Source organism: Neolamprologus multifasciatus, chromosome 8 (genome assembly GCF_963576455.1).
Source record: "Neolamprologus multifasciatus chromosome 8, fNeoMul1.2, whole genome shotgun sequence".
Classification (NCBI taxonomy): Eukaryota; Metazoa; Chordata; class Actinopteri; order Cichliformes; family Cichlidae; genus Neolamprologus; species Neolamprologus multifasciatus.
Genome location: NC_140446.1, coordinates 7,096,825 through 7,120,584, shown reverse-complemented (window position 1 = coordinate 7,120,584; position 23,760 = coordinate 7,096,825). Strand labels below are relative to the sequence as shown.

The following is a 23,760-nucleotide window of genomic DNA, read 5'->3' as shown; positions in this document are numbered from 1 at the left end:
TGCAGGAAAATAAAGTGTGAACAGAGACGTTTGCATTTAAAGATTCTGATTATGTGACACTATAGATGCAATTTTAAATATAATGAGAATACTGCCTGTGAATTCTTCACAGCTTTCTCCCCAAAAATCCAATAACCTGTTCACATGTTCCCCAAAATCCGGTTTTATTATGACTTTATTAAACCTTCTTACGATCATCTTCAGCAATCATGACGGGGAGAGTCTCTTTTCTCATGTCTGCCTGTCCCTTCTCACCTAGGGTCGCAGAGGAATTTTGTTTTTTCCCCTTCTTCTCTCCAGATCAGCCACTCTCTGAAGGAGGGGTGAACAAACATCCTGGTGCCATCCCTCCTCTTCACGAGGAAGACCGACAAGTTATCTACACGCTGCTGGAAATCCTCCCAGTCCAGGGTGCCCTGTCACCACAAACATGGTCTCAGTGTTAAAGATCGGAGATCACAAGCATGCGTTTATCAACAGTTATGTTCTGAAGGATTTGCTGCCTAGATGACGTCGCTATCAGTCAGGGAAGCAAACGACGGCATTAAATTTGTTGCCATTGTGGCCAATTGGTTACATTTACAAAGACTAAACGATACTGCACAAATACCACCACAAATATGAGTAATAAGAGGATGATGTTTTAATGTTTAAAGACATGAAAATCTTCCTTCTATAATAGTATTTCAGCAATTTTGAAGTTTTCCAATATATTTGTATATTGAAACCCATTAAAGACAACTGGTTATTTTCTGTCTACCCCTACTCAGAAGCCAGAAGTGTTTAATCAATCATCAACAATAAAAAGCATCAAAGCTGAATTTTATTTCCTCATTGCCCCTTAACAGGATGTCTAGTTTTAATAACACCGTTTTCTTCCACTGACCGCCTCACTAGACGGTCCAAAGGTCTGAGGTGTTGTGTGTTTTGGAATAGCTACCTGCAGCGAACCAGCGTTAATGGCCTGATATATCTGCTCATCATTCAGCGGGTGGAGCGAGGCCACAGCCACGTTGAGCAGGGGAAGCGCCCGTTCAAACGATGACTGTGTGGGGAAGCGCATGTTGCACTGCAGCAGGTATACCTCAGCCAGGTTGACTGGAACCACCTGAGGAAGGAAGGATGGAAGGAGGGACTCTGATTTGTAATGCTGGTTTCCTCTGGATATAACCCTACACCACATGAATAATGGATCATGTTTGTACAGCCCATCTTCAACTATTCCACTTTCTCGTCCTTAGAGAGAAGAATGTGGATTTATCAGATGTCATTTTTTTTATGTTTTTTTTAAGAAATAAAGTTTGGAAGCCTGTCTGAATACATGAAATTAAATGAATCTGGGGGCGTGAGATAAAATATTTCATAATGAAATACTACAACAAACATTTCAAATGCATAATTTATGAAAGATGTGTTGTATTCAGACTGTCAAAAAGAGAGTTTTATGAAACTACTTCTACACAATGCGTGTCAGAGTGCAGGTAAACAAAAACAGCTCTCCAGCAGTGCATCTGCAAATAATAAGTGACGTGCATGCACAGACGTCATTACTTCTGAGGTCAGTGTCGGGTTAGGTATATTAGCATATATGTGAAAGCCGTAACAAATGTATACCTTATAGCTGGAGCTTTTGAGGACAAGGTAGCCCTTCTCAATGAGGTCAAAGGTGAGTTTGAGGTACAGGTAGGATCCCTGGCTCAGGGCCTTGAGGTGGGCGCTGAGCTTGCCGAAGGTGGTGTTGTCCATCTTGCCATTAAGCGAGATGTTGTTCTGGATCTCCGGGCTGCTGTGGATGCGGTGCAGGATGTAGCCCTGCAGGTCCTGGTCTATGGCATCATTCTCCTCCAGGCTGTCCAGAGAGATTCGGTGAAAAGGCAGCGCATTGGTGATCTCCTGGAGAGTCAGAATGATTTCAGTTAGGAAGTCATTTTTCATGACGTTGGTAGAACGATACTGTTAAACTGTAGATTCGCACAAGTACAGGAACTCATATAGATGTCAAAAATAAATAATAAGATGGTATGACGTCTACCTGTAGCGTGGTCCTGACTGTGACCACCAGTTTGAGCCAGGGAGGGAACTTATTGATGGTTTTGGTGAGGAAGGAGACGATGGTGTCTCCGTAGTCTGGTTTGTGGAACTCAGCCTCGTTGAGGCCGTCAATGAGGATGATGAGATCCTCCTCAGAGTTAATCTTCCTCTCTGAAAAACACAGGGTGAAGGTTAGAGGAAGTTCAGGCAGGCCATGAAGTCAAGCTCAGCCCCAATTGCTGCAATCGAGTCCACATCACCTTATGGCGCAGCTAAAAAGCATGCTGCTTTAACCTGCCTACAGCTGCTGCTCCCTGTGCAAGCCACTTTGCAAACCTCCTCCACCCCAGTTTCTCCTTTCATCTGTGTCTTGCTGCTGTTCTCCTCAGCCCTGGCTTTCCATGTATGTATGAGGAAGTTTAACAGAGGTCCCAGAACAAAACCTTTCTGCCAAAATATTCATTACTAAAGAAGGAAATGTAATTTTTTCTAGACTACAGTTGTCCTGACTGAAATATCTTCCGAGCCCACAACACAACTGAAGATCAAGCACTGAGAAAGAAATTTGATATGGTAATAATTATACTGTGAGTACAAGGAAATTAATATTGAACCAATGTGTCAAGTCAAGGAATAAATTAGACTGTGAAAGGGCACAAAGTTTGAGTTGTTAAACTTGTTAAAAATTACAGCTCAATATGTAAATTATTATGTAAATTTTACCTACAGAGAAAATTAAGTGAAAACATGTAATAAAAAGATGAACCTTTTTATGTTATAAACAGCTCAGGACCTCAAACAGCTGAAGTGAAACTACTAATGTCTGAAAGGGAAAGATGGAGCTTACAGACATCTCAAATGTAGCTGCTCTAAACCTTAACAATATAATGTTGTCAAACACATAGAGCAGATCAAGTGCAATATGCATGTTTCCTCTGAATTGTAATGGTTACTATTTTAAACCACCTATCCCAGCCTTTTTTCAATCTGTCCTACCTGTCAAACCTGCCAGTTGTACTCCACTTGCCCAGTTTCCTAAAAAATTGTTCATAGCGTGCCAAGATATGACATTTTTTTCCTGTTAATAGGTTTTTATGAATCACCTTGGTGGTGCAAAAATACTATTTCATGCCTGTCAAACTGTTATATTTGGCCTTTTTCATAGATTCAACTAAAAACACAGAGGAAAATCAGGTTTTTTGTGACAGGCCGGTAGTAACAAAGTGCCTAAAGATACAATTTAAAAATTTTTCTTTGCAAAGCTGTCTGTTTATTGCCTATTTCCTTTGAGTTTGATGCCCTTTTAATGCTTGATTTATAGGTCAGTGTTAAGTGACTTAAAAAATAAACATTGATCTGAAAATGATTCATGTACAAGGACTGGACTGAAAATGAATAAAAGCAGCCAATGTCTAAAGAAGATTTTTGAAATACCATCAAAAAACCTGGAGAACTATTGCTCGAGATCATTTTTAAAATTAACTGGCTAACTGGAAGTAAAATATAAAGAAACACACACTCCATTTCAACCACCTGTCCACTACTTTTACTTAATACTACACTAAAAGCTATTTATTACGTTTAGTGACAATTTCTTTGCAATTTCAAACTGGTAGCTATAGTTTAAGTTAATAATCCATTGTTTTCCTTTTTTTTCAGAATTATATTTTTCCCTCTTCTCCCGAGGTTAGTTGAGCTAATCTGTCCACATGTGCAGAAATACTTGAGAAATACAAACTCTAAATGCTTCACCTTTGTAAAGTGCATCCAAAGGCTCCAGGACCCCTCTCCTAAAGGAGGCCAGGGGGTCCTGGACGCAGGACCGCAGACTCAAGATGCTCTGCAGGTGTGGCTCCCTCAGCAGCTGCTCCCTATAGGCGACTAGGTGCGGTGAGCGGCACAGGAGAGCCGCGACATTGTGCACAAATTCTGGCACCAGGCAGGTGTAGGCGTTATCTGCCTGGCAGTAGTGGTACGCCACCACCTGGGGGCGACAGAGAGTTGGGAGAAGATTGCAAGCCAGGTCATTTGGAGAATTGTAAAGGTGAACACTCCCCATTTCCCTCTGGTACTCCCAACCTTCAGCAACCTTTGGATATTGCAAACTCAAGATTGGTGTCAAGGAGCACTTGGGGACACACGACACACTTTTAGAAATAACACTTTTTTTCAGGGCTCCGTCAGTGCAAAGCCAGCTTTCCCGGTGTACAACAGCTACAACTCATTTGGGATTGAGTCAACTTCATGGTGGATGATTGCAGCATAATGAAACATAATACTGCTCGTTTCGCTGTATGGTTTTAGCTATTAATAATTCATCGCTTCCAGCTGCCAAGAGAGACCGACTGAGTTAGTTCATGCATGCTCATGTGTGAGAAGACTGTTGTACGAAGGAGTCAAGTGTTAAACTGTCATAATTCACAGCTACGTGCTTGAAACATGTTCAGATTAACTGATTAAGCAAATATAAGAATGATTTTTAAAAGAAGAAAGTTATTTTTGCACAGGCACATGATGGGATGGAAAATAGCAGAGGGCAGGTGAATTTTCTGAGAGGTTAGCCAGCTAAACAATAGCAGCAGGTGTGACCGGGCACTCCAGGGGACTAAGAGATCACAAAGAGCTTGAATTTTCAGAAGCGGTGGCAACGATCAGAGGGCAGTGAGAAAAAAGGAAGGGGGTTAAAAAAAAGAAGACTAATCAAAATGGAATGCTAATTTTTGGTCACAGTGGAATAAAGGGCTTTAAAACAAAAGGGGTGAAAAAGGGAGTGAGCTCAATTATTAATTCACAGAGTTAACAAGATCTAATAGCTTGGCTGGGAAATGGCTTTCTGCAGGTATAAATATTTCATAAGGCTCCCTGGCAAAGTTGTTTTTTCTTTTTTAAACACATCTGCATAATGCATCAGGCTGGGACTGGGAATGCAGATGGCTACGCAGCAGGGGAAGGAGGGGGTACTGAGGTGCAACAGCAGACAGGAAGAAGAGCAGGAAAGAGAGCCGGCTTCACACATCACAAAGGGTTTACATCGCGGGCAGGTTAGAGGAAGTTAATGCTCCACATTTAAAAGCATTTACCACAACAAAGAGCCGCGCACATAATTTGGAACGTTTCAAAAGGGCAAAGGCAAAGTCGCAGCTTATCTCCAGCACCTGTTTTTGAATTCTACCACCTCAGGATTAAGCCCCGTGTGAGTGCCTGCTGGTAGCAAGAAACTTTCTTTCAAAAGCTTGAAACTGCATCATTTCTGACAGAACATGAGCCATCTCTGCGCATGTACTTGGTAAAGGTATTTTCAAAAGAGCACATCACTGGCTATCCTACTAACAATGTCAATTTAAGACATGAAAAGACAATTATCTTATCAAATCAAGGACATTTCAAGGCTAACCTAAAATCTAAGATGACCATTTAGATGATTGAATAGAATTTTTTTCCCCCCTCAGTAGTCAGATGCGCATTGCAAAATCCAAAACAATACAGAGGCATGCAAATTCTCTTGACACAATATTTGGCAACTGATTTTGCTGGGAAAATAAAAGTCGGGGATATGGACGTGCCAAGAGGTTGAAATACACACGAGTGGTTTGAGCTTGTGCACTTACACTGCCTTAATATACGGCAATCAAATACGAGCAGCAAATTTCATATTACAATCACTTCAAGCACACTTATTTGTGAAGCAAATGGTTGAAAAATAGATAATTTGCATTTGTAAAAGCACTCTATGAGAGGGGGGAAAAGTCAAAAACACACCAATCAGCTGTAGTGTTTTGATACTTTGAGACAAATGTTTAACCCGGATTCTTTTTCTGTGTTTTGTCTGTTTACTGCAGGCTGAAATGCAAAGGTGTGTCCAGTACCTGAGATGCCAGCCTCCTCATGGCTTCCTCCTGACGTCGCCTCATCTCTGGGGTCCCGGGACAGCTGCCTCCTCCGAGGGTGCCATGCGTAGGCTGGGGTTGGGTAAGAGGAAGCCCCTCTCCATCTGGACACAAGGCAGCCAAACACACTCAAGGGCAGCTAAAACATGTGAAATATTTTTACATAACGGCTGAAGACTCATTAAGATTTCCAAAGTACTGCAATTTTAATCTGGAAGTCAGCTTGGGTCGTGAAGATCGTGAAGTCAAAACCAGGCAAACCATATTTAAAATTAACATATGCCTACGTTTGGGTGAGGCCTGGGGGCTGTCTGAAGCAATCTGTCTCATGCGGGTGCCGTGGCAGCTGAGCGCCACCAAGCGAGAGATAATCGCCGTCTTGCCGAAGCCGATGTTGCCTACTATCACCACGCCCTGGTTGGTGCTGACGTTGGGGTTGTTGAGGTGGGCGTCGATCTCTTGGAAGAGCCATTCGCGGCCGGTGAAGACCGAGTCCATGGTGATGCTGGGCACCTCAAACAGCAGAGGTTTGAGGGCGATGTCTTGAGGCCGATAGGGAGCAAAACGCACTGCGGGGTTATAGAGAGAGTTAGTGGTATTTCAGCGACAAGCTGTGTCATCACTTTAATATTTTGCAATAACAGTCCTCCTTTTAGTTGCATTATTGCAAGTAATAATATATTACACAGCGTGCATAAACATGATACAGGTGCATACAATGTATCCATCCGTATTAGTGCACAATTAGCTACACATTGGTGCACAATGCGGCAGTAAATGCACCACTGATTTGATGTTTTGCACACTTATCCCTACAAGTTGTAGCTGGAGTAATTTCCACTTTCTGGAACACTAAAGGCAAGAAAATTTAACTTTAAAGACGTAAAGATGACAACTTTTTACTGCCCAGGAATTTATTATTCACACCATTTTATTGTTGATCTTCCCCACTTATCAGCCCATATTTTACAACAAAACAATCTTTGAGTTCACGCGGTTGTCAAAGATATTTTTAAGAAGTTGAGGGAGTGACTGCCTTTAACAGCCATGGCCGACTGTTGATTCTACTCACTAGGGGGAGTAATTAAACTAAAGTCCTGCAGAGGTTGGGCATCTTTTCAGCACAACATATGGACCATTAAAGACTAATGAGGCTAAAATGAATCTGCTATGAACTTCAGAAGCTGTGTGATAAAAATCTGTGTGAAAATGTAGTCTGCTGCCTCTGAGTGTCATCTCCCAGACCTCATCTTTTAAACTGGTTGGAGTTTTGAGAGTAAAAACACGCTCTTTTCTAGACGGTGTCATTCCTTTAAGTGTTATCTCAGCATTTGGCAGCTACGCCCGATATCGAGCTTAGAGTTTTACGTGAATAATCCAAACGCTTTGCTGGTGAGAGCGTTGGAGCACATGTAGCGCATTAGCCAGCAAGCAGAGCGAGTTTGAGCAGAACACGCTGCCTGTTGCAGCAAATGAAAGTTGAAGTAACTTACGTGACTGCGATTGCCAGGCATGGGTGCTATTTGCAGAAGCTGGGACAAACAGCAAGCGAAAGACAGAGAGAAGAAGAAAGAGGGTAATGAGAGAGAAGCAAAAATAAGGCAGTGAGGACAGGAATGGAAACTGGCAGCGGTGTGCAGTGTGTCAGAGCACAGGGTAAGGTGTAACTCAGTGGAGGGGGGGAAGAGGAAGCAGCAGCATCAGCACATCATCATGTCAGAAATATGGGGAACCACCAGACCAGGGTCGATTACTAATTGAAATCCTTTGAATTACATTGAGCGCATTTCTCAGCATGTCTGGAGGGGAGGTTGGAGAGGGTTTGCACTTTTGGGAGAATCTAATTGGTTCCATTGCGCTGGGCGAGATCAATCAATCCCCATAAAAGTAATTGAATCCAGTTCGAGCAGTAATTCGACCCCGTGAAGAGAGACTCCAACCTCAACTCCACAGCCTATTTTGCTCAAATGTGCGCGCATGTGCATGTGCATTGAAGCCCGTTAGCCGCAATTTCACATAGAATATTCCAGAATCTAAAGTTATTACAGGGAGCCTCAAACGAACTGGAAAAATCAGATTTTCACCTTGGTTTTGGTTTTGGGTTGTACGCTGGGGTAAAGTTTAATCAGATTCTTGCAGTATGCAGTGAGAAACAGCTGCTGGTCAGATAATAGCCAGTGCAGTAGTTCATTTCACACTCTGCAGCATAGTAGCAAAAAAAAGCATGCTGTGAGTCAGAGCAGTAGAAACTATACATTAGGAGAAAGCTGGTGAACGTGTACAGATTTCTTTCTTCAGTGTGTGTAGGTACAGTGCTGCAAATTATGCAGGGGGCAAGGAGGGAGTGAGCATTGCATTAGGGCTGTATGTCTTTTCTAAAAGACTTCTGTTTGCTGATAATGAGCTGATATTGCTCTTAATGTCCTGTACCACACGGCACTTCAAAGTGCTGTTGCAAGCACTACCCCTTTATCCAGGAATGCTAATTATAATCGCAGAATCAAAAAGAAATATGACGATTACGCTGAGAATATTCTGTCTTATACAATCAGCAGAAATGCAGATACATATGGAAGTGGGTAAAATGCTGCTCTACGTTTATACCAAATGAACGGCCAGCACTGCATTTTACTGCGCTAAGCTGTGTGCCAGCTGCAGCCCAGTGTAATAAAAGACGTTTCATCCATATTCCCAGGTCAGATTATTTTAGTGCTAACTCAACAAACACACGCAGAGGCAGAGGTAGACGACTCTGTGCTGATGTAAAATTCTTCCAGTTGGGTTTTACGCTAGGAAGGAATTGACACGATGCGAAACTGGTGATCCGAAAGCCGCCCAGTGCTGCAACTTACAATAGCTTAGATACTCAGGTCAATGAAGTAGGAAGCTAAATACCCAGAGACTCAGTTTTAAGTGGTGCTAATCCAATTATCTTGGGGGTGACTGAACGCCAAACGTGCCCGTAAAGCTTCTTCCGTCCTTGTGGAATTACTAAGCGCAACCTCACACCATCCTCCAAATGGCAGAAACGATTACATCTCTTCATGCACGTTAAATCGCACAGCCACCGCTGCTCCACTGTGTCAGGTATTTCAGGAAAACATGGCAGCCATGTTGTGAACAGGGGCTAGGGGAGTTGTTTGGATGGTGAGAGCAAGTGTGTGTGCGTGCGCGTGTGCACGATTGAGAGGGATGGTTGGCAGTTACTCATAATCCTGCCCATAACACTCCACCTCAGGCAGCATTGAGCAAGGTATCACTCCACCTCCCCCCCTCCTCCTCCTCCTCGTCCTCCCCCTCTAACGCCAACCCTCCACGGCCAGACGGAGTGAGAGTCTCAGACTTTTTAATTATTCACCAGGTGAGGATGACTCACGGTGACTGAACAGCCTTGAGAAGGAGGGAGAAAAAGAGGAGGAGGGAGATGAGAAGCAGAGGAGGAGAATGGGAGGTGGAGGACAGAAACAAGAAAAGAGGGAAGAGGAAAGGAGAGTGAAACTGGCACAACAGTGAAGGAAGAGGGGATATATTAGGGAAGAAGGATGATAAGCAGTTTAGATGATCACTGCTTGTCGCAAGGAGCTCTTGGGGAGTGTGGTGATGGGTTATCTCAGGTCAGGTGAACAACTTCCCAGCTTAAACTTAGTTTGTTGAAGGATTGTTTTCCTGTAACTCGAGTTATGTCTTATAGCAGTTGATGCAGAGCTACAGCTAAGCAAATACATGGCCAGAACAACAGGAACTTACATAATATCTGCTGCGAAAAAAATCTGATCTTATGTAATTTGCAGAGCAGGCTTAGAGCAACACATTACACCTGGATGTGCCTATGGCTAATGCGTGATCTTAAAAATAACGTGGTAACCGAATGATCATTCCACACATACTATTTCCTTGTTGGCATAGCAATTACTTAACTTATGTCTTAGAACCAAGCAAAGCATTACGTTACATAACATGCAAAACCCCCTGAAGAACCCCAACACACACTTAAATATTACAAACCTAGATAGCTGGAGTCAAAATGCATTTATCGGATGCAGACTGCATAAATTATGACTTTGTACTCGGACAGCAAATAACAGTATCTGAAGCTCCGAACAAGTTGGTGCACTGTCATCAAATCTCGACCATTATCTAACCACGTTAACTAAAGCAGAAATGAGAACCACCTTTCTTCTTCAGTTGTGTTTACTGTAAATAAATGTGTACTATAAACACCACTGTAGTTCTAATTAACGGCAACCCTTTTAATCGATTTAACCCTCTCAGGCTCAAATTAAGTTTTTGTTGCTAATGCACAAAAGAATACCTGCAGTGGTACTTCTGAGTAAAAAAAAAAATCATACAATATGTATGTTGGGTAATCAGGTTGTTAGCTTTTAACTGTTGCAAATCTGCAACGCCTGCCTTGAGAGGGTTAAGAGTCACATGATTTTAAAAAAAAGTATGTGTTGCAGCCCTAAACTTTTCTAGACATTACCTGATGGAGGTGCATGTCAGCAAATGTTCAATGCAACTGGACCGGACATCAGAAGATCTTTCACCTTCAGATCGTGCAACATGCCGATCTTTCCCGGCAGGATCTGCATGATATCTGACAGCGCTTGGAGAGTGTAGGTAAAAGTCAGCTGTTTTCTGCAATCAAGGCAGCACCCTCACTTATACAAAGCTGAATAATTCAAGCAGAAGAAAATGTCTGAAGATGACAATTTCCAGCTGTGTGCCAACTGTGCGAAAAAACTAATGTGTGAAATAAGCTGGAAAACAAATTTTAGACCACTGTTTCCAACTTTAAGGAAATTTCACTTCACAACATGCATTTTGTTTGTTTTTTCTGACCTGCAGTGCTTTTGTATCCATATATAATGTTTGGTCTAAATTCCCCCACTTCTGAACTCTACAGAATACTCTGCGAATAATAGAACTAGACGGCACTCTCCTACTGGTGCACAAAGCAAAACAAATAACTAATTAGCAAAGAATTAGCAGAAGTGAGTGTTTCCAGAACTCTCTATAATTAAAGCACTTTGAGGAGTTTCAAGAAGGAATTATTTTGCTTCAGCCTAATTAACGACTAAAGGAAGGATGCCACCGAGCAGAGTTGGGGAAGGAAGGGTGCCACCAAGCCGAGGTGGAGTACCACTAATGTTCACATCCTGTCACGCTGTTACAAATACGGGTGCGTGCACACATGTGACATGAAGCATCTTTAAAAAGGGGGATTTTTTTTTTTTTTAATAACCAGGTCAATGCTGCTCAGTTTTTCAAAAGTAATCGCTATGAAGTGCATTCTAAAAGGCTGAATGAATGAATGCACATTTGTAGCTCGAGCGAGTACTTGTGGCATGTGTTTGCTATAAGTGGGGCTTACTGGAAAGAAATGACCATGCTCAGGTTAATCAACAACAATAGATCTCTATGGCACAGATGAATAAACTGCATCATGCTTCATAGGTTATACTTGTTAGCAGCATCCATTTATTCTTTGCTTTGGTATTCTTGTGTCACTTGTTGACAGTAAGAAGAATACTGCACATTACAAACCTTATCCTTTAAATGTCTAATCAAATGCAGCGCTCAACTGAATTTCTAAGAGTTATTACTTACTTTTCACTCCTGTCAGGGAGTATATATATATATATATATATGGGAGTAATAAAATCATTTGGAGTTAAAAATATTTTATCAGCCAAAAGGTGCAACCATCAGCCTGTTCTGTGTATGCGAGACGAGGTGAAAAGATGGTGAGGGGTGAAGGGATGGAGTGGAGCGACGAAGACAAGGAGAGAGAACGCAAGGATAAATGTGTGTGCAGTGTACAGTTATGTGAGAGTTTGCGGTGAAAAGATAAGGTGGGTGGTAAATCTTAGAGGTAGGCAGGCAGGAGCACAAGAAGGTCCATTACAGTCTGACTCACTCTCCTCAAAACAGCAGCACAGCTTGGGCCCTCGATGGCTGGCATCAAACGGAGCTTCGACAGAATCAACCACAGAGAGAGCTGCATCTGTCAGCTGGCTACCACCTGATCAATACTGTACATAACCAACAGTCTCCAGTAAGTCCAGATCCAGCAGCCTCTCATGCAAAATACCCAGCGAGCCTCTTTCTTAGATGTAGAGTCTGTCTAAATGTTTGCATTTCACATCTATTATTAAAATTGTATGCACAAGTTTTGATCGCAAAGAGCAGGGACCAGCTAAGATCCAGAAATATTTGGACAATGACACAATTTTGTAAGTTATCCTCTTATTTAAAATTCAGTGAGGCGATGTACAAAGTACCAGGATATGAGGAAGTGTAGACTTTCAGCTTTAGTTTAAGGGACTTCTTAAAGATTTTGCACTGTTTAGGAATTGCAGAGGCTCAAAATTAACTTGACAATTAACTGACAAAAATTTCCGTGGTCATGTGAGGCCTGTTCATTATTCTATTCATGTGTGAAGAATTACAAACCGGCACTATATAGTCAAAAATAAAGCAGGCCATCATTAGAAAATCAACAATCTGGTCAGCAACACCAAAAGGCTTTCAAGACAACAGAATACAACTGAAGTGGATGATCAAATAATCTTTTCTTTGGTTCATCCTTAAGTCTGAGTTTTCCCTACTTCAAGTCTGGTTTCAATTTCAAGAATTATTTGAGGTAATTCGTCCCCACATAATCTTCTGGGGAAAACTCTGTTCTTCAATTCTCTTTTCTCTCTCTCTCTCTGTCTCATTCTCTGTCTCTCCTGATGAAAGCAGAGGAGCAGAGCATTCAGGGAGGCACTGACACTGATCCAAGGAGGCAGAAAGCATGCTAGGATGCAGTCGTTTGGCTTGTAAACACACTTGGCTGCCCTTAGAGGAGGAAGGTTGAAACAAGTGGCTCTGGCAGTAACAGTGAGGCTTTGAGAGCAACTACTTCTTACCCAATGTCTCCTGTCTTTTCCCTTTTCCTTCATGTCTATGTCCCTCCTTCCCTTTCTCTTCCCTATAAAACCTCTTTGACTCTGTCGCCAGCCAGCTGCCCTTGAGCAGGGGAATCACATCGCCGCTCAGTCGAGCACAATCTCATCTAAGTGAGGTCTTAACAGGTGTTTAAAGCACACAGGGATGCATATCTGTGTTCGCTCGGATGGCAGAGGGCTGTCATTACAGCGCTCATTACTGGCTAAGTGATAGAGGAAGAAGGGCAAGGGGACACATAATGTGACATAAGGCCATTTGGCCATGTGGTAAGGAGGCTGCTCCATCACAGAGGCACTCGCTGCTTTCGAGACTTGAACAATGTGCAGTGAAGCGGACTCTGAATGTTAAGCACAGAGACAAATTTTATCTTAGTAGTGAGACAGTATGACAAAATGCTCATTGTGTGCGAAACGGAAGGACGACACGAGGACACAACAGACAACAGCCGGCGACATCCGGAGTTCACCACCAACAGCACAGCCGCACCACTGGTCTGTTATAAGAGCTTAGCGATACGTGCAGGCATTTGCATTTGAAAGACACCGCAGAGCGCAAACGAACCGTCACTGACTTTGATTTGAATTTTAAAAATAACTCGCTCGTCATGCAGCTTCGCCTTGCGAGATTTGTTGTTTGTGGATGAGAAACGGAACAGAACAGCGTCTCCATCGCTGCATCTGAACTGTGAATGATGTGAAACAGCTGGCCAATCGGTGGAAAAAATTAAAAGTAAACAAAACAAAACAAATTTACCGATCACAGAATCATCCGAGTCCTTGCAATGCTTCACTACAGTAAATGACTGCAATGGGTCAGTTTATAGCATAGCACATATACATAAAAGATGGGCGTAGCTTCCAGGTCTGAAAAGTGAAGCCTTAAACCTGCATTCTTTCTAGTGGCCAGCAGGGGGCGGATTCTGTGGTTATTTAGAAATCCATGAGAAAATGACGACTGCTCACTTCCTTTATGGCCTTTGTAAACTTTTCCTGTTGAGATTGTTATTAAACCCAGATCTCTAATGTTACCTGGTACAGCACAGTGTTCATTTAATAGCTTATGGTGTCTGAGAGTAAAATAACCAATTAGGAAGGATATGATTCACCACTGCATGAGTGTGCGCTCTGCTTGGTTTCTCCGTGAGATCCACACCTCACTGTCATATTCCGGTTATAAAAACAACGATCACACAAATGCTCAAATCCAAACTTCAAAACTGCACTTAAGAACAGATTTATATTTAAAGTCGGACCCAGAGTACATCTCCCCATAATATTTAGAATGCCTGCCTCCATGCCTGCTTCATGCCCTGGGGGACAGGGCTATGGCTCTCTACATCCTCTTGCAGACCATTACATGGGGAAACCATTTGAATACAAGCGCGCCGATCCACACAGGTGTGCACACAGGTGTTCACTGTTCGTAGACTTAAATCACACCTTTCTTGGCTGCTACTTCAAAGCACATTATGCGCTGTCTGTCCTGCGTGCTGCACAACAACATTCAATATTTAGTATTTACTGCTGTTTACACTTAGCTAGATTAATGCGATGGTGTTGTTTAGTATGTTGCTTTGTTGTTTTTTTTGCTTGTTTTCTATTCTTTTTCTCTCAACAGGTGATCCAGGAGATATTTTTTCCCCCCTTTCTCACTGTCCCTCTCCCCTTCTGTTTTTCTTTTCCTTCCTCTTTCTTTCTCCCTTTCCTATCCCTCACTCATGTCTGTCCCGTCTGTAACAACTGAAAATAAAATAAAATAAATAATAAAAACAAAGGTCGATCAAATGGACCAATACGGCAATGCCATGATGATCCATTTGGCAAAATAAATCCATTGGGTATCCTTGTTGGTCTTCAGACAACAATTCTGACGGCTAAAGAACCAAATGGGACAGGCAAAAAAAAAAAAGAAAACAAAAGAAAACAAAAGAAAACAAACAAAAGAAATGAAAGAATTGGAGGATACTTTGTTGAAAACTATCAATACGTGTTGAACAGTCACCTACTGCCTGATTTGTACATAAATAAAGACGTTGTCATCACATATTGATGCAGAAATGGCACGAAAATTAAAGAGTCAAACAAAATGCTCAACGAAACCTAAGCACATGCCATACGGTATAAAAAAGATGGACATATACAGCATGGCATTTATTAATTTTTAGCATTTAAGTGCTTCATTCGATGTTATAACAAACACCTTTTGTTTTTTAATTGTTCTTTAAAAGTCAATTCATTATTTGGGATTGAACACGTGTTAAGGTTTTATGAACATATAACTTCTTTGCCATCTGTCTGTGAGTCAAGCCATATTACTTTCTTTCCTATCATTCTTCCAATATACAAAATCCAGATATCCACTTGTGCAAAAGTGTGTGTGTTTGTGCTCTCCTTTACTCTGGCTTATTGCTCACCTCTCAGATCCTGCCCGGAGCGACCCGGCCCGCAGGTGGTGCTCTGTCTGGGCATGCGCAGCGAGGTGCGCAACGGAGTGTGCCTCTGCTCATCCAGGTATGCTAGATCCTCCAGGTGGGCCGAACTGGTAGCTGTGTGTTTGTGTGTGTGAGGCAGAGGGGAGACAGAGAGGAATGTTTTAAGAGTGAGAGGAAGAAAAAAAAAACAGTACTGTCAGCACACATGTGCATTCAGAGACTACAATAACCAAACCACACAAACACAGGCACACACACACTTAAGAAGGTGGCAAAGGTTCATGTCATTGCCCTGAGGCAGTTGTCAGGCTTCTGCTCTCCCACTTGCCGACTCCTGCAGGAAAGAGAAAGCCAGCCCTACATGGTTATGTCCTAAAATTCCCTCTTCTCTGTGTCTGTCACGCGGCACGGAGACAGATGCCATCCGGCCCCTCTCAGGATTAATTAGCTCAGTAGACAAATGTCTTATTCATGGAGTGAACACCGTCTGACGCTGGCTGCTGATTGTTCACACCACACTGTGTCTTCAGGGCCAACACTCAGAACCACTGAATGTTAAATGAGATTAGGTGCTGTCAGTTTGAGTAAACACACAGATTCCCCGTCACCCCTGAACCCCTCGGTTCAGTAAGAGGTGAGAGCGGGGAAAGACGAGGCAAATGCAGAAAGGATTAAAGGGACTTAATCGAGAGGTTGGTGGTTCCTTGACAGATGAGCGCCGAGTTGCCAAGTCACCAGGTCACCGCAACATGCAGATTTTAAACATGGAAACAATTCAGCCAGATGGCCTGAAACGCTTCACATGATGGAAGTGCACCTGTAGACTCAACCAAGAACGTCTTCCGCAAGCTTTGATGGATAAACGCAGATGGACAACAATTTGATAATTTCCTGTCATTTTGCACTCCTGAACACATTTGGTCTGCTCTTCCCATCTGTAATCCCAGGCCTCAGCAGTAACCTCGGTGTGTACATCATGATCAACAGAATGGGTTTCAGTATTAGTAATCCAGAAAAAAATAAAGCAGCGCTCCGAAATTTGTCTTTCACGCCATACCTGAAGTTGTCAAATTCCTTGAAATGTCAAATTCAAGGAGTTGGAGAGAGGTGTGACCGAAAATCCATGGCTCTTCTCAGTTCTGTCGTCTGCCTCTCTCTCTCTGCAGGCGTTCAAAAAACTAAGGCATGGTAAATCTCAGAGGAGCAGGCCTCTAAGCCCGGCACGTCTCGCCTGTGTAACACTCACCGGCACCTCAGCACTGATCCATGTCCTGTCCTTGGTTCAAAGAGTGGCTTCTGTGCCACTGGAGTTAAGCTTAGTCGAGTGTGTACTGGCTGTGTTTGTGTGTTGCTGACTGCCTGAGTCACCCCAGCCATGGACCCAAAAAACGAGCCACATGGGTTTCCCAAAATGGAGGGAAAATGGCAGCTGAGAATGCCGAAGCCTCAGCCCTGGCTGAATTGGGAGGTGCTGGCCATCCAACTAGGCTAAAAGCAAGGGCAGTGGAGCCATTAATTTGCTGCAAAACCAAGGAAGAATGACTCAGGACTACAGGGCTGAAAAGTCTCTTTCTTCCTTTTCAACTGTGTTTGAATGTGAGGACTCAAATCCGTGTGCTCATCATCTCTATCTGCAATGCAGCAGGCTGCTGGGGATCACATTCACAGTTCTCGTGCCAGTGCGCTAAGACTACACGGATAGTGAAAAGAAAAAGAAAGGGGAAGAAAAACCCAAGTGTGGAACAGTGAGAGATTGGAAGGTGTACCAAAAAAGTGAGAAAAAGGTTGAACTCTGCAACAGGGAGCTTTGGGTAATGACAGCCACATCAGACACTTCCTGTTTATAAGAGCGACAAACGGCATAAACGCACACACGCTCACACACACACACACACTCGCAAAGACCAGCTGGGCTGCTATCCAGAGCCAGTATCAGCCAGGAAGTCGACTACTCATCGCAGATATGAGGTAGCTGCTGGAGCTCTGTATGCCTCGCTGTTCTCCTCTCATCTACCAGAGAGATGACTTGCGATGATAAATAATGGAGGTAGAGGTATTTCAACAATAATTCTGGGTGTTAAAACACCATGTATCTAAGCAGACTAAAGCCAGAAAGGAAATTAGGAAAAGAAATGAAGGAAAAAGGAAATCAATGTAGACTGTGCATCCCCCAAATGAAAAACGTTATCTCAAGTGAGCCGTTACCTTAATTTAGTGAATTTAGAGACTAAAGAGCGAGTCTTCTCTCTGAGAATGGATATCACAGTTCCCCAGGCAGTTATATCTGTTGGTGCACCTAGATTCTTGAGATGTCTATGTATTCTTGTAAATACATAGTAAATTACGTCATTAACACCTGCAGATTCCACAGTATTTGCATCACTAATCTGGCAACTTCAGGTGTAGACCTTCATTGGTTAGTTACAACAAGTTTGATGTATGTAGACTTATGTAGACCGACCCAGTGGTAACCTTTAAGACTGCAGTTCCTTAAATGGCCACTTGAGGCTGACTCTGAAACTGAGTCAATCTCCACAAACTCCCATGTTAAAAAAGCTTTAAGTTTTAAAAGAGCAAAACAAAAAAACCTAACATTAAGTTTTACAGTGGCCCGATTACATGCAGTGTCTAAATAATGAGGGGAATTGACATACAGGCAATAACTTTTTTACTCATGCCCATTAGGCTGTTATTTATTTCCAGGTTTTATTTTCCAGGTTTCCAGGAATTCACATGGGTAATATAAGGTAAAACTTCGCTTTGAATTTGTGTGAATGAAGGGGGGATTTCAAGTTATTATGTAGCCACACCACGAATTAAACACAATGGCTGAATTATCGTCAGCTATAGTCACCGGGCTGAAAATCGTGGCGTATTTGCGACGTTGGTGCTTTTTACAGCATTTTACATTCGATTGGTTGGCAAAATTATGGCACCATGCTGAAAAAATGCTTTCGAATGATACAAAATTGGGCTTTTTAAAATGATAGTCTATTGTGATTGCCTGGCTTTTGGTGCAAGATACCACTGGAGAAACTTAAACTGGAATGAAACTACTTCCAGGGTGGTTTAATTTTTTATCCCTGAAGGTTGCCACTCGAATTTCTTGCTTTGCTGGAAATTCAAACAATTTGTTTGACACATGCCGGTGTCGCGCTGCTCAGCGCATCATTTCATGCCGCATTACAGTCGGTTGGTTTGTAGATGTAGGTCACAGCAGAAGTCACATTGTGAGATATTAAATTACTATCATTATCTGAATTTTGTCCCAGGCTATCTTTGGTCACAAGGCTTTTAAAAACAGTCAGAACTGAATCTGTGCCCTGTGGGCACTGAACAAAGATATCACCATCAGTCTTTTACATTTCATCATCCTCTCTACATGTGGCCATAGTACACAGTACATATCAAATAAAAACAAAACTTTTTTTCATTTTGCCTTCGCCTTGGTTAAAAGAGCTAAGTGATTTTTTTTTAACCTTAGACTAGAAATATTTTGCCTGGAAACATATTAGACATTTGTTACACTAATGGCGTTTTGTGTCCCAGTTCAATTTCCTGTTTCGCAAATAAAGGACAAGTATTAATGGCTAAGAGCTTGCCTACGTACAACTCTGCCTTGAGGCGACATTTGTTGTGATTTGGCGCTATATAAATAAAATTGAATTGAATTGAATTGAAATCCTGGTGTTGATTATGCTAATAAGCTATATTAGGCTGTTTATGCTAGGCTAAAAAATTCAATTCTATTGAAAGCTTATTAGCATAATCAACACCAGGATATGCAGAGTTGTACGTAGGCAAGCTCTTAGCCACTATTACTTGTCCTTTATTTGGGAAACAGGAAATAAAAACATGTAATAACAAGTACGATTATATTTATAATTAATTAATCATCCCTATTGTTAATTTTTTTTAAATTTTTAAATAAAAACCAAAACCGTATCCCTAAAAACTACAAGATTCCTAAATCAACGTGGCAGTATCGTCAATTCCACTGTTTTCATTGGACTTCTACAACAAATCAGCGAGGTGAGAAGGATCTAGGATCTAACAAAGGCCATCTAGTGTCAATGTGGGAAATGTTAGCCTTCTCTTTTCGAGCCTAAACAACAGTGGTCAGGAGTTCCCACCCTGCGGTTTAACCATTTTCACTGTCCTTCTGTTCAAATTGTGTTTGTAAGTCCTCCAGTTTTACAATTTACTCAGTACTTGTCTTAATCATCATGACGTGTGAACGGACAAAAAAAAATCTTGGTTTTGGTTTCTCCTTCCTCCATATCTATCCTCAGCTCTACCAACGCACTGACTTCATTAGGTAATAGAGTAGCCCCCTCCCTTCTCTCTTTCCTCCCCAGTCGCCTTCTGCTCTCGCTCCGTATCGCTCTCCCTCTCTCCCCGCACATCAAAGCGAGTCTCTGTCACTCTTGGGGATAGAAACGGTTAATGCCTGGGGCTTTGATGTTCCACTGCTGTGTGAGCCCAGCCAATCCTCAGCCTGTGCTTGCCTCCCATCCCTACATCATCTAATAATTCTTTGTGGAGGAGAGGCAGAGCGAGAAAGAGAGATTATGATTACTCCCTTTCACTCCTCTTCCACATGTATCCATCTCCCACTACTCAATATGGAATTCCTGTTCCTGACGAACACAAATGCCATCAGACAAATCATGTGCTTTTTTCCCTTTTTTTTTTTTATTCTTCCCTCGCTCACACCTTTTCTACTCTCTCCATTTTATATTTTGCATCATCTGCAGCTTATATCATGTCTTTTAAGCCGTATCTAGCCCACTCAGTCTCTTTTGAAGATCTGACTATTGCGGGGTGGAGATGAGATCGAGGATGAATCTCTAAACCCGACAGTGTCTCTGCGCTGCCAGACAGAGTCAAACAGCAGAACATGACCAGCATAAAGAGAGGGTCATAGCTGCAGTGACAGGCCTTGTCAGGCATATTACAGTGTTTAGTGAAATATATAAGAGAGTCTGCACGCATGTACTCTTTTTCCAGGAGGAGTAGGAGAAGGTATAACAGAGCTCATCGTCTGTAACAGCCTCTCTGATGAGAACAATATTACAATCAGCCTCTGTGTTATAAAACTGACATTTTTTTCCTAAAATATTTACTGTTATGTTCGGGAGCTTTTCAAGGCCAAAAAAACCCAACATTAACAAGGCCTCTGTTAGCGATACAAATGCCAGTTTTTCCTGTGTAATATTCTTCCAGCCGCAGTATGTTATTCTGCAGATGCTCCCTTTCCCACACTGTATTATTCTGCTGCATGGTTTCAATCTACACCAGAGGGCTGTGAGAGTTTAACAAAATACCAGCATGGATTTACACTTGCCCAAAATTTCAACATAACCCCATGACAGCTAGAAATTGGAGCAGTTTTCTCCCAAAAATGAAGGAGAAATGTAATCAAATCAAAGCACATGTGAGCTATTCTTATGAATAAACCAAATTTTAGGGAACTGCAGGAGAAATGTAGTTGAGACCTCAGTTTTTAGGATACTCTGAAATGAAAGAAGAACACCCACAAGGCTACAGACACTCAAACAACCTTTTGTGGTACAATAAAAATACAGGTTATGTCATGCAAATTAGCCTGCAAGACGCTAAATATTTATATATTTAGGGCCTTTGCTAGCAAAATAATTCAAAGGAGAGGATTACAGTTCGTCCTGTAGGACAACAAGCATGGGAAGAGAGGCTGAAAGGAGTGAAGAGGAAGCAAATAAGAAGTCAGAAATAGGGCGTGACATGGCTAAACACCAGCAGCTCAATCCAATTTTGCCAGAAAAGGCTCCCTAACTTGGCAAAATTTGTATGCTGCATGGTCATTCGCCTGTAAATAACCATATTTTTGGCTTCCTGGACAAATACCTTTTTTAAAAAACATTCACAGTTGAGGGACGGGGAAAGAGAAAGGGACTCACCAGCCACAGAATTAGGGCGGGGCATGAGGTACAGAGGGATAGAGTGGGCAGAATGGGAGGACATGCTCTCCAGGTTTCGCTCAGGGATTTTGTTGAGGCTGTAGGTGGAGGCGGTCATGTTTTCATCCACCCTGTATAGGAACGAGTCCATGCCTGATTTCTGAGACTGCCACAGTTTCAGGTTTCCCCGCGAGCCCTCGCCGTATTTGCTGCCTCGCTCCATGTTCTCCGAATAGCTGGTCAGAGTTGCTGCAACACAAACAATGACATGGTCTTTTAGATCATTTCTTTTGTTTTAGACACTGGGTTTGTTTGAGTTTCCTTTGTCATCTTTTCACCCACCCACCCAGCCCATCTGCTTTCACATTTATTTGCTGTTGTTCTGAATCAATGGTATGTTGATGCAATGCTTTCCTCATCAAACTGCAGGTGTTCACCATTGTTGCCAGGAAACAATGACGGCACCTGCTTCGACTTTTGCCTCGCACCGGAGAGCATTTCGCGCTCTTGATTCCTTTCAATTGATGCATAAATGCCACAGATGATGGCGAGGTATCAAGCTACATCCAGTTGGTGTAAAGACCAGGAAAGGACCTTCGCTGTACTGGGAACTGATCACAGACCAGATCAAAGAAGACTTCTGGACAATACCTTGCTTGGGTCTGGATATGGCATTCAGAATGACCATTTTTCTTTTTGTTGGTCATGACTCAGATTTAAATCAAACTGTTTTGCACAATTGGAAATATCATTTTATGATTTTTGGCTTTACCACACAATCAGAGTTGTACAGAGTGGTTTGGAAATGCACGAGCCCGTTTTCCCACTATTGGAACTCTCAGGCATACTTTCTTTAGTTTTGTTTTTGTGGCAACCCTGCATTCCTTTTAGCTTGGATACCTTGTAAAGGCATTTAAGTGATGTCTCTCCTGAACTGACTGCATTTCAGTAGTAGTAGTGGGGAAAACAAAAGTTCTTTTGCTTTCTATACACAACAATACAGCATAATGCCTGTTTATTGATCTTAAAAACACAACCACAGCACAATCACAGACAAAGCCTAGTCAGCGCCCTGTATATGGCTAATTTAACACGTAACAAATACAAATCAGTAATGTACAGAACAGATTTACTAAGGTTTGCGTGCACTGCTACCATCTCGGATTATGAAGTTAGGTTTGGTGGGGTTTATTCCAGCTCAGATTTCCAACATCCCACCTCAAACAGAAAGCAGCATTATTTCCTGGGGGAAATGTAGTACCTGCTCCGGGGTAGTTACCTCCACCATAAACCCAATAAAGCTGCCATTAAGGTCAGCCAATGGGTCAGAACCTGGAGTCGTCTGATTGGTTAACTCAGACAAGATGTAGAGATACAGTTTTTTAAAGAACCAGCAGAATTACTATGTTCACCCAACTTAATGGCCTAGACATAAAAAAACAAGGAGCCCGAAAGACCACAGCAAAACAAAAACAACGCCCCTCCCTCTTCTCTGTCCCCTAAAATACGATATCATATTGTAACTCAAGTTTCTTTGGGGTTTATTGCTTCTTCCTTCTGTATTCATGAATGTACTCATGTTCATTACGGGCGTTTTATGTGAATCAGCACGCATAATCTCACCGATAATCCCGCTGTCCCTGCTCTCCAGTGTCGAGGTGGGACTAGTGACAGAACCGTAGGCGCAGTCCCTGTTGCCAGCCTGGCCGGGCATGGCAGGGGGGAGGGTTGAGCAGGGGCTGCCTGCAGGTGGGGAGGCAGTGCTGCTGGTCAGGGTGGAACACGGGCTGATCCTCTGGTTCTGGCCCTGGGATGGACACAAATAAACACAGTTTTAAAGATTTTTTTTGGCTCTCACAGCTCCATTAGCACACATGGGTATTAATGGCAAAAGTACAGCGTTTGAACTTTTAAAATGTGACTCATACGAAGGAAAATGTCATTCCAATACTGCAGTTTTCAAAAGCTCAGCCCCCTGCTGATCCTCTTAGTCCTTCTCCCACATGTATACAAACACATATAATACTAACTCATAATATGCTCCATTTCGCTACAAGATACGCTTGAAGAAGTTTTAACAATTAGGCCACGTTGCATAGCTAACGAAAATTGCAAATGCACAGCATGTTTACATACGCAAATACACTCAACACTCCTGGTAGTAGCATTTAAAAATACTTAATAATGGTACCTTCACTACAACCAATACATTTTGCAAGTAGCATATGTACTGTATACAGTGATGTGGTTTCTTTTCAGAAAACAATAGAGACAACAATAGAGTTACATTTTAACACTAATACTAACTTTAACTTGCATTTATAGATCCATAGAAACCCCTATTTTCATGCATATTTTCCTCTTCTTTGCCATAACTACAATCTTATATGTAGTATAAATGTATAGTATTTTCAGTCCTGGCACTTTCCAGGCACTCTGGAGTGACTCTATTCGATGTCGGCTCGGGTTAGGAGACAATTGACCACAGGCGACAAAATATAAACACTCTGCTGCATCC

At 42.3% G+C, this 23,760-nt stretch overlaps 1 protein-coding gene across 14 annotated transcripts in view; it reads right to left on the bottom strand.

Moving 5' to 3' along the window:
- Positions 1 to 23,760, bottom strand: part of tanc2b (tetratricopeptide repeat, ankyrin repeat and coiled-coil containing 2b) — a 169,652-nt gene that overhangs the window by 19,131 nt on the left and 126,761 nt on the right. For 11 of the 14 annotated variants that reach the window (XM_085171034.1, XM_085171039.1, XM_085171042.1 and 8 more), the window contains 11 exons: positions 22,866 to 23,049; positions 21,243 to 21,491; positions 15,286 to 15,417; positions 7,412 to 7,450; positions 6,206 to 6,487; positions 5,898 to 6,022; positions 3,784 to 4,015; positions 2,033 to 2,202; positions 1,615 to 1,893; positions 941 to 1,108; positions 256 to 416 (listed from right to left, as the gene is read on the bottom strand). In XM_085171034.1, coding sequence (XP_085027160.1) covers positions 256 to 416; positions 941 to 1,108; positions 1,615 to 1,893; positions 2,033 to 2,202; positions 3,784 to 4,015; positions 5,898 to 6,022; positions 6,206 to 6,487; positions 7,412 to 7,450; positions 15,286 to 15,417; positions 21,243 to 21,491; positions 22,866 to 23,049 — 2,021 coding nt within the window. The remainder of the gene's footprint in view (positions 1 to 255; positions 417 to 940; positions 1,109 to 1,614; positions 1,894 to 2,032; positions 2,203 to 3,783; positions 4,016 to 5,897; positions 6,023 to 6,205; positions 6,488 to 7,411; positions 7,451 to 15,285; positions 15,418 to 21,242; positions 21,492 to 22,865; positions 23,050 to 23,760) is intronic. The other 3 variants (XM_085171040.1, XM_085171041.1, XM_085171043.1) reach the window with 2 other exon arrangements.